The 16,457-nt window shown below is 44.2% G+C and overlaps 2 protein-coding genes across 2 annotated transcripts in view; both read left to right on the top strand.

Moving 5' to 3' along the window:
- The window catches only part of LOC105902231 (NACHT, LRR and PYD domains-containing protein 1 homolog), a 44,413-nt gene extending 28,167 nt beyond the window's left edge, over positions 1 to 16,246 (top strand). The window contains exons 2-4 of the mRNA XM_042703184.1: positions 10,787 to 10,830; positions 11,581 to 11,691; positions 14,502 to 16,246. Coding sequence (XP_042559118.1) covers positions 10,787 to 10,830; positions 11,581 to 11,691; positions 14,502 to 15,681 — 1,335 coding nt within the window. The 3' untranslated portion in view covers positions 15,682 to 16,246. The remainder of the gene's footprint in view (positions 1 to 10,786; positions 10,831 to 11,580; positions 11,692 to 14,501) is intronic.
- The window catches only part of LOC116218607 (nuclear body protein SP140-like protein), a 176,862-nt gene that overhangs the window by 148,396 nt on the left and 12,009 nt on the right, over positions 1 to 16,457 (top strand). The gene's annotated exons all lie outside the window — the stretch shown is intronic.

The following is a 16,457-nucleotide window of genomic DNA, read 5'->3' as shown; positions in this document are numbered from 1 at the left end:
TCTCTGTGCGTGTGTGGCTATCTGTGATTGGTGAAGTATTGTATGTGTGTGATTGTGTGTTCATGTGTCACTGTTGGGGGTTGAGTTAGGGGAGTAAGGTGTGTGTGTAACTAGGGCTGAACGATTAATTGCATTTGCGATTTAATCGCGATATGATAGAACGCGATTTTCTAACCGCAACGTTCGCGATAAAAAAACGTGGTCTAAAAAAAAAAAAATGTTTTTTTTTTTTTTTTTTTTTTTTTTTAAGATGGTAAATTTTGCACACAGTGTTTAAAAAGTGCATGCCTAGTGTTTATACTTAAAAATACTTTTTTTAAATTACTTAAATGCACAGTGGCAAAGCCACCTATTTGTTGTTCTTGTTTCTGTAATGAGCAGTTCAATAAAAATGTAAAATGTGGGAAAGAATATTTTACACTAAATGTATCTAATATTGTGTTGGTCATGTAACTTAAATCATTCATTACGTTTTGTTGGGAAAAAAAGAGGATACAAAAAAAAATCGCATATTAAATCGCAATCGCAATATTTTGGTAAAAAATCGCAATTAGATTATTTTCCCAAATCGTTCAGCCCTATGTCTAACACCCCTTGATGTGTGTTTGTTTGTTTGTGTGTGTGTGTGTGTGTGAGTGTTTGGCTCTCTGTAATGGGTTAATTATTGTACGTGTGTGTGTGGCACCCTATGACAGATGAAACACAGTGTGTGTGTGTGTGTGTGTGTGTGTGTATGTGTTTATGTCTCACTCTTTGGAGAGGGACTTCTCTCAGTTGCTCCCTGTGATGAGTGAAGGATGATGCCATGCAGTGTGTGAGGGACACCATTTGATGTGGAGGAAGAGGTGTGTGTGTGTGTATGGGGCACAAATGTATGGGTTGCTATGATGGACGCAACACAGCCTGTGAGTGTGTGTGTGTGTGAGAGAGCGTTTGTGTGTGTGTGAGAGCGTGTTTGTGTGTGTGTGTGTGTGTGTGTGTGTGTAAGAGCTTGTGTGTGAGAGTGTGTGTGTGTGAGAGCATGTGTGTGAGAGCATGCGAAAGAGAGAGAGTGTGTGTTGAGGTGAAATGAACATTTCGGTTGACTGTGCTTAAACAACTGCAAGTCCCACAATGCACCACTAGCAGGTCAGTGCAGCCTGCTCATTATTTTAAGTGGGAACACCTGAGAAGGAAAGGAGTAGTGATGGCAGCCTGACACTGAAGCGCCGGAACGTGCTTCATACCTTAACTACACCAACCATAAAACCACTGCTCCGAAGGTTGCTTTGGTACGGAAAAATCACGTGACGTATTACGTGCGAAACAGCAACTGCTTCTGAACCAGCTGAGTGGTTCACAGCGCCACGCACGAAACAGTCAGTTGCCTCGTTTTGAGTCTGAATTGTAGCGCCTTCAAAGCATAAAAAGGTTTCTAGATTGTCATTGTTTTAAAGATTCGTGCCACTGTCTGGCTGGGCTAATTTAGTTGCAGCCTTGGCACATCACCAGGAGAGGTCACTGTTACTGAAGCTTCAAGGAATGAACCGATTTTTGAAACAATGTGCCTAATGGTTCAATGCTTCACCAAAGCTTCATTTGCCCATCACTAGAAAGGAGGTCTCTCAGTAAACACTCCAGCAAACATTTCAGCAGAGAGACACACACGAAAAGGATCTACTCGTGGTGCAACCAAAGAAGCCACTGGTACAGTAACTTATTGGGTTTTATTGCGATGATTATTTGCTGTTGAAAGTGCTGTTATAATCATTGATGGTTGTATAAGTTGATTGATTTGTGTAATGATACTAACCAAGCAGCACACAGCATACAGGCAGCATGCTTATCAGCTTGCTGCATGCAAGTGAGTTTGGCTTTTTGTTTGAGTATATTTTGTTGATTATAAATTGAACAATGATGTTTGAAGTGCTTTTCCTAAACACCTATGCTGCATACTATTTGCAGTCATTAAACAGTCACTCTGTCATTAGTTGGGATTGTTGCAGCAATTCCAACTGTTGTAAGCCTTGGTACTTGGTACTGAAATTGTTTGAAATGTATTTGAATTTTTTGTATAACTTGTGCTTTTTGTGTTTTTAAGGTTTTCAACCTAAATGAGCCAACCAGACCAAACGAACAGAGAAAAAATAAAAAATAATTCTGAGTTGGAACGAGTTGTCCCGTGCGTCCTTTGGGATTAGTGCACCAGGCCGTTTTCAAGTTGGGCCAGAGAGTAGACAAAAAACACCTGAGAACTTGACAGTGTGTGTTTGTGTGTGTGAGAGCTAGAGAGCATGTGTGTGATATCTGTGATGAGCGGTTAGTGTGTGTCTGTCTGTGTCTATGTGTGTGTGTTGCTATCTGTGATGGGTCCAGTATTGTATGTGTCAGATTGTGTGTGTGTGTGTGTATGAGAAAGAGAGAGCGTGTGTGTGTGTTTGTGTGTCACTGTGGGGTGCTGTGTCACTGGAGTAAGGTGTGTGTGTGTGTGTGTGTGTAAGGAGGAGCTCCCTTTAATAAGTGTTTGTGTGTCTCCATTTGATGTGTTAGTATGTGTACCCTGTGATGAGTGACTCATGGTGAACGTGTGTATGCCTGTGTTTGTGTGTGTGTGTGATTGGCACTCTGTGATGGCTGAAGTACGGTAAGTGTGTGGGTTGGTGTTGGTAACAACACTTGACATGTGGATTACACGGTGGTGTGTGTGTGTGTAATGAATGAATGAATGAATGAATGAATGAATGAATATGTGTGTGATACCTGTGATGACTGGTGTTTGTGTGGCTCTCTGTGATGGGTCAATTATTGTACGTGTGTGTGTGTGGGGTATGTGTCTAGCACCCCCTGGTGTGTGTTGGTGTGTGTGCATGAGTGTTTGTCTATCTCTCAATGACTGAATGAAGGTGTGAGAGCGTGTGTGTGTGTGTGTGTGTGTGAGAGTCTGTATATGTGAGTGTGTGAGTGAGTGTGTGTTTGTTTGTGAGTGTGAGTATGAGTGTGTGTGAGTGAGAGTGTGTGTGAGAGCGTGTGTGTGTGTGTTTGTGAGAGTCTGTGTGTGAGAGTCTGTGTGTGAGAGTCTGTGTGTGAGAGTCTGTGTGTGTGAGAGCGCGTGTGTAAGAGAGTGTATGTGGCACCTTGTGAAATGTGTAGTACACTGTGTGTGTGTGTGTGTGTGTGTGTGTGTGTGTGTTAGGGGGAGCACCCTTTAATGGGTGTTTGTGTATCTTTCAGTGACTGAGTGAATGATGATGATGACGTGAAGGTGTGTGTGTGTGTGTGTATGTGTGTGTGTATGGGGCACCCAGTGAGTGTACGCATATGACATCCTGTGATCAGTGAGTCCCGGTGAGAGTGTGTATGCCTGTGTTTGTGTGTGTGTGTGTGTGTGATTGGCACTCTGTGATGGCTGAAGTACGGTAAGTGTGTGGGTTTGGGTTGGTATAGGTAAAGGTATGTGAGTGTAATAATCACACGTGTCATTATATTTCCCCCAGGCTGCAGTATTGTGACCTCACAGAGAAGAGCTGTGCTGCTTTAGCATCAGCTGCCAGATCAACCTCCTGCAGTTTGAAGACGCTGAACCTGAGTCAGAATCTTCTTTTTGATGCAGGAATTCAGCATCTCTCAGACCTCCTCAAGAGTCCCCACTGCAAGCTGGAGATACTAGTGTGAGTGTTAACACACAACAAGAGATCTGTGTGGGGGGTGGGGGCACACAGTGATGGGTGAGGGTGACGGTGTGTGTGTTTTCATGGGACCCTGTAATAGGATAAGTATGGTGTGTAATTTAAGGGGGGGGGGGGGTCCTTCATTGGTGATGTGAGTGTGTGTGTGTGTGTGTGTGTTTGTCTGTGGCACCTTGTGAAATGTGTGAAATGTGTAGTACACTGTGTGTGTGTGTGTGTGTGTGTGTGTGTGTGTGTGTGTGTGTGTGTTAGGGGGAGAACCCTTTAATGGGTGTTTGTGTATCTCTCAGTGACTGAGTGAATGATGATGATGACATGTTTGTGTGTGTGTGTGTGTGTGGGGGGGCGTGTGTGTGTGTGTGTGTGTGTAATGTGTAGTACACTGTGTGTGTGTGTGTTTGATTGGCACTATGTGTTGGCTCAAGTATGGTAAGTGTATGGGTTGGTGTTGGTAACAACACTTGACATGTGGATTACACGGTGGTGTGTGTGTGTGTGTGTGTGTGTGATGAATGAATGAATGAATGAATATGTGTGTGATACCTGTGATGACTGGTGTTTGTGTGGCTCTCTGTGATGGGTCAATTATTGTACGTGTGTGTGTGTGGGGTATGTGTCTAGCACCCCCTGGTGTGTGTTGGTGTGTGTGCATGAGTGTTTGTCTATCTCTCAATGACTGAATGAAGGTGTGAGAGCGTGTGTGTGTGTGTGTGTGTGTGTGTGTGAGAGTCTGTATATGTGAGTGTGTGAGTGAGTGTGTGTTTGTTTGTGAGTATGAGTGTGTGTGTGAGAGCGTGTGTGTGTGTGTTTGTGAGAGGGTGTGTGTGAGTCTGTGTGTGAGAGTCTGTGTGTGAGAGTCTGTGTGTGAGAGTCTGTGTGTGAGAGTCTGTGTGTGTGTGAGAGCGCGTGTGTAAGAGAGTGTATGTGGCACCTTGTGAAATGTGTAGTACACTGTGTGTGTGTGTGTGTGTTTGTGTGTGTTAGGGGGAGCACCCTTTAATGGGTGTTTGTGTATCTTTCAGTGACTGAGTGAATGATGATGATGACGTAAAGGTGTGTGTGTGTGTGTGTGTGTGTATGGGGCACCCAGTGAGTGTACGCATATGACATCCTGTGATCAGTGAGTCCCGGTGAGAGTGTGTATGCCTGTGTTTGTGTGTGTGTGTGTGTGATTGGCACTCTGTGATGGCTGAAGTACGGTAAGTGTGTGGGTTTGGGTTGGTATAGGTAAAGGTATGTGAGTGTAATAATCACACGTGTCATTATATTTCCCCCAGGCTGCAGTATTGTGACCTCACAGAGAAGAGCTGTGCTGCTTTAGCATCAGCTGTCAGATCAACCTCCTGCAGTTTGAAGACGCTGGACCTGAGTCTCAATCGTGATCTTCATGCTGCAGGAATTCAGCATCTCTCAGACCTCCTCAAGAGTCCCCACTGCAAGCTGGAGACACTAGTGTGAGTGTTAACACACAACAAGAGATCTGTGTGTGGGGTGGGGGGGGGGGCACACAGTGATGGGTGAGGGTGACAGTGTGTGTGTGTTTTCATGGGACCCTGTAATAGGATAAGTATGGTGTGTAATTTAAGGGGGGGGGGGGGGGGGGTCCTTCATTGGTGATGTGTGTGTGTGTGTGTGTGTGTGGCACCTTGTGAAATGTGTGAAATGTGTAGTACACTGTGTGTGTGTGTGTGTGTGTGTGTGTGTGTGTTAGGGGGAGCACCCTTTAATGGGTGTTTGTGTATCTCTCAGTGACTGAGTGAAGGATGATACATAAAGGTGTGTGTGTGTGTGTGTGTGTGTGTGTGTGTATGGGGCACCCAGCGAGTGTACTCATATGACATCCTGTGATGATTGAGTCACGGTGAGTGTGTGTGTGTGTGTGTGTGTGTGTGTTTGATTGGCACTCTGTGTTGGCTCAAGTATGGTAAGTGTATGGATTGGTGTTGGTAACAATACTTGACATGTGGACATGTGGATTACACAGTGTGTGTATATGTGGTGTGTGTGTGTGTGTGTGTGATGAATGAATGAATGAATGAATATGTGTGTGATACCTGTGATGACTAGGGTTGGGTACCGAGAACCGGTACCAATATGGAACCGGTTCCAATACAACCGGTACCTACCCGGACCGAAATGCAACGCAGATTTCGGTGCTTCATTTCGGTGCCTGAGCCAATTGAAAACGGTTGCTAGGCAGATTCCGCGGGGCACATGTAAAACTGCCCCAGCTCCCAATGTAAACTTTGTCCTGTGTCGCTCACGCTCATTGGTGTTTTCATAGCAACAGTCTTATGACAGTGAAGAGCATGCAGCATTTCACAGAGCAAGCACAAACAGAACTAGCCATCAACCTTTTAACAGAGAAAATACCGAAAGGTAAACGGTCAAAAGTGTGGCTGTATTTCGCACCAAAATATTCAAACATCGCGACGTGCAGCAAATGCAACAAAACAATTGCGTGAAAAGAGTGGAGAGAAGGCAAAGAGTCAACGGCAGTTCAGCAACCGAAGACTGAAAAATAAACGGAGATGACAGCTATACTTAACCTACGGGTAGTCTCTTAAAGGGGCAGTACACATTTTCTCGTACTCAGTGTGTTCAAGTAACAAGATTAACTATAAACAAGCTAGAAAAGATAGGTATAAACAAATCATAAAATGGTGAAATTTCATGAAATAAATGCAAACAAAATAATACATTTTTGACTCCAAAGGCAAATATGCTCATATTTTTGCAAAAGAAGTTTGAAGCTGTTTTTTGTATTTATTTATATTTATTTAAGTATACTATAAACTGTTGTTTACAGTTAATATAATGTTCATAGTTTGAAGTTAAAAAGTTTGAAGCCAAGTGTTTTGTATGTATTTATATTTATAATATACTTTAAACAGTTAATATATTGTTCAATTTGAAGAAAAAAAATTGAATTGAACAAAAGAATTGCTGAAGTATTGAAGCTGTAGTGTGTGTACAGAGTGTGTGTGTGTGTTTTGTATTTATTTAAGTATAGTCTAAACTTTTGTTAACAGTTCATATATTATTTAAGTTTTAAGTTAAAAGGTGTTTTGTATTTATTTATATATATAATCTACTTTAAACAGTTCATATATTTGGCAATAAAGCCTTTCTTAAATGTCGTCAATCGTTAATTTTTTAATTTTTTTTATAAAAGTATCGGTTCCGGCACCGGTATCGTTTTAAAAGTATCGGTTATGTACCGGTATCGAATAAAAACCAAACGATACCCATCCCTAGTGATGACTGGTGTTTTTGTGGCTCTCTGTGATGGGTCAATTATTGTATGTGTGTGTGTGTGTGGGGGGTATGTGTCTAGCACCCCCTGGTGTGTGTTGGTTTGTGTGTGGGGGTGTGTGTGCATGAGTGTTTGTCTATCTCTCAATGACTGAATGAAGGTGTGAGTGCGTGTGTGTGTGTGTGTGTGTGTGTGTATCACCCAGTGAGTGTACGCATATGACATCCTGTGATGAGTGAGTCCCAGTGAGTGAGTGTGTGTGTGTGTGTGTGTGTGTGTGTGTGTGATTGGCACTCTGTGATGGCTGAAGTACGGTAAGTGTGTGGGTTGGTGTTGGTATAGGTAAAGGTATGTGAGTGTAATAATCACACGTGTCATGATGTTTCCCCCAGGTTGATGGATTGTTCCCTCACAGAGAAGAGCTGTGCTGCTTTAGCATCAGCTGTCAGATCAACCTCCTGCAGTTTGAAGACGCTGAACCTGAGTTGGAATCGTGATCTTCATGATGCAGGAATTCAGCATCTCTCAGACCTCCTCAAGAGTCCCCACTGCAAGCTGGAGACACTAGTGTGAGTGTTAACACACAACAAGAGATCTGTGTGTGGGGTGGGGGGGCACACAGTGATGGGTGAGGGTGACAGTGTGTGTGTGTTTTCATGGGACCCTGTAATAGGATAAGTATGGTGTGTAATTTAAGGGGGGGGGGGGGGGGGTCCTTCATTGGTGATGTGAGTGTGTGTGTGTGGCACCTTGTGAAATGTGTGAAATGTGTAGTACACTGTGTGTGTGTGTGTGTGTGTGTGTGTTAGGGGGAGCACCCTTTAATGGGTGTTTGTGTATCTCTCAGTGACTGAGTGAAGGATGATACATAAAGGTGTGTGTGTGTGTGTGTGTGTGTGTGTGTATGGGGCACCCAGCGAGTGTACTCATATGACATCCTGTGATGATTGAGGCACGGTGAGTGTGTGTGTGTGTGTTTGATTGGCACTCTGTGTTGGCTCAAGTATGGTAAGTGTATGGGTTGGCTTTGGTAACAACACTTGACATGTGGACATGTGGATTACACAGTGTGTATATGTGGTGTGTTTGTGTGTGTGTGTGTGATGAATGAATGAATGAATATGTGTGTGATACCTGTGATGACTGGTGTTTGTGTGGCTCTGTGATGGGTCAATTATTGTATGTGTGTGTGTGTGTGGGGGGGTATGTGTCTAGCACCCCCTGGTGTGTGTTGGTTTGTGTGTGGGGGTGTGTGTGCATGAGTGTTTGTCTATCTCTCAATGACTGAATGAAGGTGTGTGTGTGTGTGTGTGTGTGTGTGTGTGTGTGTGTGTGTGTGTCTGTATATGTGAGTGCTTATGAGAGAGTGTGTCTGTGTGTGTTTGTGAGATGGTGTGTGTGTGTGCGTTTGTGTGAGAGTCTGTGTGTGTGTGTGTGTAAGAGACTGTATGTGGCACCTTGTGAAATGTGTAGTACACTGTGTGTGTGTGTGTGGCACCTTGTGAGATGTCTAGTACACTGTGTGTGTGTGTGTGTGTGTGTGTGTGTTAGGCGGAGCACCCTTTAATGGGTGTTTGTGTATCTTTCACTGACTGACTGAGTGAATGATGATGATGACATAAAGGGGTGTGTGTGTGTGTGTGTGTGTGTGTGTGTATCACCCAGTGAGTGTACGCATATGAAATCCTGTGATGAGTGAGTCCCAGTGAGTGTATGTATGTCTGTGTTTGTGTGTGTGTGTGTGTGTGTGTGTGTGTGAGATTGGCACACTGTGATGGCTGAAGTACGGTAAGTGTGTGGGTGTTTGTGTGTCTCAGTGGCCCCCTGTGATGATTGAAGGATGATGATGCAGTGTGTGAGGGACACCATTTGATGTGGAGGAAGGGTTGTGTGTGTGTATCAGGCACAAATGTATGGAGTGCTATGGTGGATGCAACGGAGTCTGTGTGTGTGTGTGTGTGTGTGTTTATGTCTCCCTGTTTGGTGCTGAGTAAGGGGTATGTGCGTAGCACCCCTTGATGTGTGTGTGTGTGTTAGGAGGAGTGTGTGTGTGTGTGTGTGTGTTAGGAGGAGTGTGTTTGTGTGGGTCAACACAGTGTGTTTATATGTCACTCTTTGGTGCTGAGTGAAGGGTATGTGCGTAGCACCCCTTTATATACTGTATATATGTGTGTGTGGGTGTGTGTGTATATGTGGGTGTGTGTGTCAAGGTATGAATGAGGTTGTGTGTTATGTCACTGTTGTGTGGCACTCTGTAATTGGTCAAGTATAGTACGTGTGGGTGTGTGTTGGGCACCATATGATAGATGAAACACATTTTGTGTATGTCTGTGTGTGAATAATTGTCTGTGTGTGTGTGTGTGTGCTGTTACCTCCAAGGATGTATATCTGTTATTTCAAGATAACTCATGAAAAGCGTTGTTCTTTTGGTTTCATTCTCCTGCGCTTGTTGTTCTCTGTTCTGGGGTACGTTCGTCGTAGGATTGAAGCTAAGTTAATCAATTGGCCTTTTAGCCCGTTAAGATTAGCGAGCTGATTGAGAACAGCAAATATCGGTTCGTTAACGGCTGACCCGCATCCTAATCATGTGGTTAATTTCAAGCAGGCTAAAGTTATCGTGGCATTTGCGCGTGCACGTCCTACTTCAAAAGGCAGGAAAGGTCGATCACCAAAACCATGATTTTCTAACGGTATAATGGTTCTAAACTCAAAGAAAAGGGCTCTTTTTTTCTCCGCTGGCGAGTAGGAGATGAACATGAACGCTTATGAACAATACAAGACCATAATCATGGCAAAATTCAACACCACCACCGCTGTGAGAGCAAGGTGTGTTGGGGTGTTTATAGGGTGATATCTATGTATGAATCCCTGACGGCAAGTGTCAGCTGGTACAGAGGTTTCGTCTACCGGTCTGAATCTGCATGGTTGCTTGTTCAAATCCCCTCACCTCCTTCCTTGATGTAGTTTTACATTTCCTTGGAAGTCGCTTTGAATAAAAGCGTCTGTTAAATGACTAAATGTATTAATAACAAATGCAATAAATTGAAGCAGCGAAAATAAATTGGCTGTATTTCTCTCTATTCTTATCATGAGTCCACCGTAATCATTTTCTACAATAATGATATGCTATGGTGTACTAATAACACTCATATAATTATGAGTGCTTTGTTCTCCGCATCACCGACACTACAAAAATGTACCACTCGCAAAAAAGCCAAAAGACAGTCAATGTTCGACTGTGGTGTTTGCAATAAATGACTCGAGAAGGTCTTGTAAATTAATGATTCCTTGTCGGCTGAATCGGTAGCGCTCATACAAGAATAATGGATCTTGGCGATCGCAAAGAACTCTCTCCCTCCGCTAATCTAACTCTAATATCAGTCCTTGGTCAATGGGATCCCTCCTTTTTCCGGGGGTGTGGCAAGCTTATCCAGCTACACTTAAGTTAGCCTGCCCTGGAGCAGGTTAGTGCTAATCGATATGTAACTATGGTGATTTATCAAAAGTTGCTTCCACGAACCAAAAAGAGGGGCGTTTTTTATCTTAGCCTGAAAATTAGCTCGCTAAACCGTTTAGCGAGCTACGACGAATACCCCCCTGCTGTGTGTGAGAGCATGTGTGTGTGAGAGCGTGTGTGTGTGTGTGTGTGTGAGAGCGTGTAGCCTGTCTAGTTGATGCTAACTCTTTCTCCTCTTAGTTGGCTGTAGGCCTGCAAGCAGAGTGGTGATCACTTAAGTTCCCATAAAATATTATTAGTTTTTGGAGGACATAAGGAGGTTGGGTGCTGTTTGCTGTCATTAGTCTCTGGAGGAGATATTGGGTGCCGTTTGTTTTCCTCCCCTTGTTTACCTCTGTTTTTCGTCAGAAAGGGATTTTGGGAAGTTTTGTGTCCTTTATATTTTACCTCAGGTGAGGTATTTTTGTGAATTTTCAGTTAGCTGTTGTTTTGTTTATTATGATAGATGAACTATGGTGTTTGTAAAGTGGTGCTAGAAATTATGTGAACCTTTTAGATATATTTAGATGTATTCCTGAGAATCTGCATGAATATGACCTGAGATGTGATCAGATCTTCATCTAAGTTATCAAAATGTATAAAGACCAAAGACTTTATTGACCAAACGATCATCAAATGTTTGTGTTTGTGTTGGGCACCTTTTAATGGATCAAGTACTGTGTGCGTGTGTGTGTGTGCGTATTATCCGTAGTGATTGTTTGTGCGTGTGTGTAGAAAAGCATAGAATAGAAAAGCCTTTATCAGGCTTTCTTATTTTGTAAAAGCCTTTATTGTCATTGTATTCGCATACAACGGAATTTGTGTGTAAGTGTGTTATCTGTAGTGGTTGTTTCTGTGTGCGCGTGTATGTGTGTGCCTTTGTGTGTGCTATCTGTAGTGTGTGTGTGTGTGTGTGTGCCTGTGTGTGTGCGCTATCTGTAGTGTGTGTGTGTGCGCTATCTGTAGTGTGTGTGTGTGTGCGCTATCTGTAGTGTGTGTGTGTGTGTGTGTGTGTGTGTGTGTGTGTGTGTGTGTGCACTATCTGTAATGTGTGTGTGTGTGTGTGTGTGTGTGAGAGATGATTTTGTTCAGCATTAACTGAAGAATCCCCACTGGAGAACCTAGCATACCTGTTAACACATTAATAATCGTTTGTCTTCTAGAGCGGATCAAGGTATCTTCAGAAAGGAGAGTCCAGCAGCAGCAGCCTCAGATGACCAAGACCAAGCCCAGCAGGATCCAGGAGCACAGCTGCTCTCTGTGGACACTCCCAAGTGAGTCTAACAGCACACACACACACACACACACACACATACACACATACACACACACACACTTCAGGAGGAACCCAGAGAGAGAATGAGGTCATGAGGTTTGGGATGAAATGGAGGGAGTGTGTGTGTGTGTGTGTGTGTGTGTGTGTGTGTGTGTGTCTCTAGAATTGTCTGGCATAATTTTACGCAGATCCCTGTTTATTATGTGTATGGTAACAAGCATGAAGATAGCCTTTAAACAGATTTACACACACCACTGGCAAGTCCCGTATCCTGTGACATCTGTCGGCCTGCTTCAGCATGATGGAAAAACTGGTTAGGAAAAGCCTGGACACAAGAAGGTGTGATTAAGAGGATGCGGTCATGTACTGATAGACTCCTGAAATGGACTGGTCCACAAGTAAAGCACAGCACATGTGTCGTTTTCTGTCAAAGGAGGAGTGGAGGCAACCGCTGGTGAAAATCATTCAGTGCCCTGCTTTAAAAAGACATGTTATTATTATTATTATTATTATTATTATTATTATTATTATTATTATTATCCAGTTATTAGACCAGTCAGTCAGTGTCTACTCCATACATGAGACTTACAGCTACCTGGGAGGTTGTTGTTGTTTTGTTAATAATAACAACAATACTATGACTACTGCACCAATAACAATGTTAATGCTAGTTGAAGAGGAGTTTTAGAGTTTAGGGTGGCTGGCAAAGTGGTCTCGTGCACATCGCCAGCAGCGTTTCTGCTCTTTGATCCAGCTTGCTCTCTGCTCATTGGGGAGCATTTACTGACATGATGTTCAGTGGATTGACAATACACACATACTGGATGGCAGACTCAGACTCACCCGGGTCATACAGGTTGGATAAGGCCATTTTCAGCATCATATACTGGCTTTCATCCTCTCTGGTGAGATCAGGGAATGAGGGACCTTCTACCCATCTGTAGGACTGCAGTCGGGCCACAGGGGGAGCTAGAGGGCTTGAATGGGCAGCATAGGTCAGGTGGTGGTGATGCGCATTGAGGGGCTGATACACAGGCTGGGCAGACTGGGTCATGGCACTAGGCGAGGCTTGATGAGGCAGTGTATGGGCTGGACGCAGAGACTGATGTGGGGCTGGGACTTGTGAGATGGCAGGGAACTGATTATGGGCAGAAGGATGTGAGGTATGCCAGGACTGAACCTGGGAGGTGAGGGAGGGGACTTCTGTTCTCTGCGGGCAGTTCTGCCTCCTCTGGCTCATCCTCATCCATAGACTCCCGAGGTGGCTGCAAGGGTTCATCCTCTTCCTCAGATGCACACTGGGGTTGGGGTTCATAATGAGGACCAGCACCAAAGATGTCTGCAGAGTAGAGGGGCTGTTGCTCCTGCGCTGCTGCGGGCGCTTGTGGCCGTTGGCCATACTGCACGATGAACTCATCATAGCGAGCAGGAAGCTGGGTTTGCCGGCGTGGGCGCTCAGGTTGAAGTAGCGAAGGCAATGAATGACTGGACTCCATTGGTCATCAGCACTCCGGTGAGCAAAAGACCATGAAGGAGTTTTAGAGTTTAGGGTGGCTGGCTTGAGACCAAATGGGGGTGTCGGTAAGAACACACTGTCCAGTCAGGATTCACTGTTCAGAAGGGTCATTTATTAGAGTTCCAGTGAGGATATGAGAAGGACTGTATGGATGTGTGTGTGTGTGTGTGTGTGTGTGTGTGTGTGTGTGTACAAGCATGTGTGTGGTTCCTAGGAGGAAAGGAGAAATGAAATACAATCAGCTCCAAACAATGCCATAATACAAACGATGCCACAGCATTCAAAATGCGCTCAAGTTACACTACATAAGTCAATTAATCATTCCATGTGCCACATAATAATAACTGTAACTGTACATCATTAAGCACAACATAAGGTCTCAGCCTACACAGGCAATACGTGAGCATATAAACTTAGGAGCATTCACAATTAAGGCAACAAGGTTAAGGTAACAAACAATTCACTGACACATTTCAGTTCATTTTCATCTCTAAACTGAATCAGGATCAGTCCATTGAAGTACAACCTACTACAATTCACTTCCATGGCTCAGATAACGCACACAGGAGGAGCACATGCAGCAGCATCCAGGTTCTCAGTGTCTCTGAGTGAAAGGAAGGGGCTGTGGGCACAGGTGTGGCTAATAAGGTTGGTGGCAGGGTGTGGCCTAATAGGCAGGTGATCAGGGCTAATTGGAGCTGAGTGAAACAGAATGGGGAAATGAACAGGCTGGGAAAGGGGCGTGGCAGTGAGTCTGTGAGGGAAGCAGGGAAACTGAAAAACTTCCAAACACTAATATCATTACTTGTGAATCAACTGTGCTAGCTTACATGACATTTAGTTTGGATCTGTCACTTCTCACACATCACTAGGTGATACTGGCCTCCAATGACCTCCAGTCTATGTAGCCATTACTTTCCTCTGTCTGACCATGTGTGTGTGTGCGTGTGTATATAAGCATCCGTGTGTGTGTGTGTGTGTGTGTGTGTGTGTGTGTGTGTGTGTATATAAGCATCCGTGTGTGTGTTGGGGATAAAATGGAGGGAGAATCTGGTGAACGTAGTCTTCTTCCCCCGACTGATGAAACATCAGGTTTCCTCCTGAAGAGAACACCTTGACCTGTTCAGAGTGAGAACCTTTTCATTCGTGTGTATCTTTGTGGTTATGCTGGTTTATCTGTGTTCAAGCTGTGTGTGTGTGTGTGTGTGTGTGTGTGTGTGTCTCTGTCTCTCTCTCTCTCTCTCTCTCTCTCTCTCTCTCTCTCTCTCTCTCTCTCTCTCTCTCTCTTAAAGGGAGGGTTACCACAGTGAAGATCTACAGAAGAGCTGTGAAGCCTGTACTGAAGTTCCAGACTCCAGCCACTGGGTCCTGGTGGAGCCTGACGTCTCCACAGAGAAGAGCGTTTCAACCTACAGCCTGAGCTCTCCTGCAGGGAGGTATGAGTGCTCAGAGTCTGGTCTGCGCTGGTCGTGTGCTGGTCAAGTCATCCTGCAGTACCGCTTCACAGACTGGCAACTCTTGGCTGGAGAGCTGCCTCACATGCAGTACAGACCAGCTGGCCCTTCGATGGACATCAAGCTCATCTCAGGAGAGCTCCAGGAGATCCACCTGCCACATTTCCTCTGTTTGGGAGGTAGTCAGTCCTGTCTGAAGGATGCTGTGATGGTTCTGCATAAGCAGGACAGTGGAGTGTGTTTGGAGAAGTGTGAGCTGAGTCGCTTCCATGCCAGGCTGGTGAACCCCTCCTTTTCTCTTCTTGGACTTTTCTACTCTTTGATTTCGCTCTTGCTCCCTGGGAAGGAGGTGAAGATCCATGCTGATGTTCAGGTCTATCTGAGCAGCACAGTACCATTCACTTTCCGCGCATACCTCCTGCCAGCGGATGCCCATCTCAGACAGTTATTGGACAACCAGGAATTGAAGGAAGGATACAAAGGCGTCATGCTCGCCAAGGGCCGGCCTGAGAACCCTCTTCAGATGAATGAGTTTTATGTTTTCAAGACCACCTGCAACGCCAATATCTGTCCAGGAAAACTAAACCTTAGACGCAGCGATATTGTTCCCAACTTCTCTGAGGTGCACCTAAGCGAGGCTGTCGACTTCAAGATGGAACTTCTCAGCTCTGTAGACCAACAGCAACACTGGGAGGCAACGATCTGGAAAAATGAATGCTTCAGGGAAAAACCCAAACAGGGTGGTGAGAGCACATTAGATGCTGCAGACTTCCTCTCCAGACATCGGGCAGTTCTCATTCAGAAGGTTCAGAATGTGATACAGATAGCAGATCATATGCTGTCGCAAAACCTTATCAACGAAGAAGTGTATGCCAACATCAGAGCTGCACCGACTGAACAGGAGAAGATGAGACGCGTGTTTGACGCCCTGGTTTCTCATGGGGCTGGAGGGAAGAGGGAGTTCCTCGGAATCCTCCAGAGGGAATGCCCTGACCTGCTGCAAGAGTTGGGCAGATGATCCTCCTGACCATGGGACTCCTGGATGGGGATTATGTTCAAATATCCTTCAGCTATTGATTCATAGCTTTGTAACTTTGTACTTGTACACAGATGGTCAGTGTATAGGAGTATGGAGCCACAGTTGGCACTTCCAAAGTGCTATGAAATGAAATTAGAGAGGTGTTCATAATGTCAAATTGTGTTTTCTGTTTCTTATAATGCTGTTATTGATAAATAAATTGATTGCTACATTTGGTGTTTATGATACATATCATAGCGGAAGATATTAGGGAAGTTAACGGTGTTTGGAGTCAAAATATTAAATATTTTTCCTCCACATTAGAGTTGGCCTACTTGAAACATGAAAGTTTCAGTGGTTGAAACTCATACTCCAACCCCTGGGGAGATGTATATAATAGGTATATATTTTGATTATTATTTTTCTTCAGATTAGCATTTTCATAAAATATATATGTTGAATCCTGAAATGTATACATATTCATTTTTTCTTATAATAATTAGGTTGATGACGGTTGTTGTAATTACTGTGATGGATGTTTTTTCATTAAAATGGACTATCATTATATTGTTGTGCAACTTGTACTTTTTTTATATATATATCTGGGAAGTTCGATTTGTTCTATGTCTAGGTAATATGGCCCCACTAGAATATTTCTGCAAGAGCAGACTTTAACTTTAATTCAATTCAATTGTATTTACATAGCGCCAAAACAATAGAATTGTCTCAAGGCGCTTTACAGAGCCCAGTGCCTGGACCCCCTTAGAGCAAACACA

This window comes from Clupea harengus, chromosome 23 (assembly GCF_900700415.2).
Source record: "Clupea harengus chromosome 23, Ch_v2.0.2, whole genome shotgun sequence".
NCBI lineage: Eukaryota > Metazoa > Chordata > Actinopteri > Clupeiformes > Clupeidae > Clupea > Clupea harengus.
This window is presented reverse-complemented; position numbering and strand designations above follow the sequence as displayed.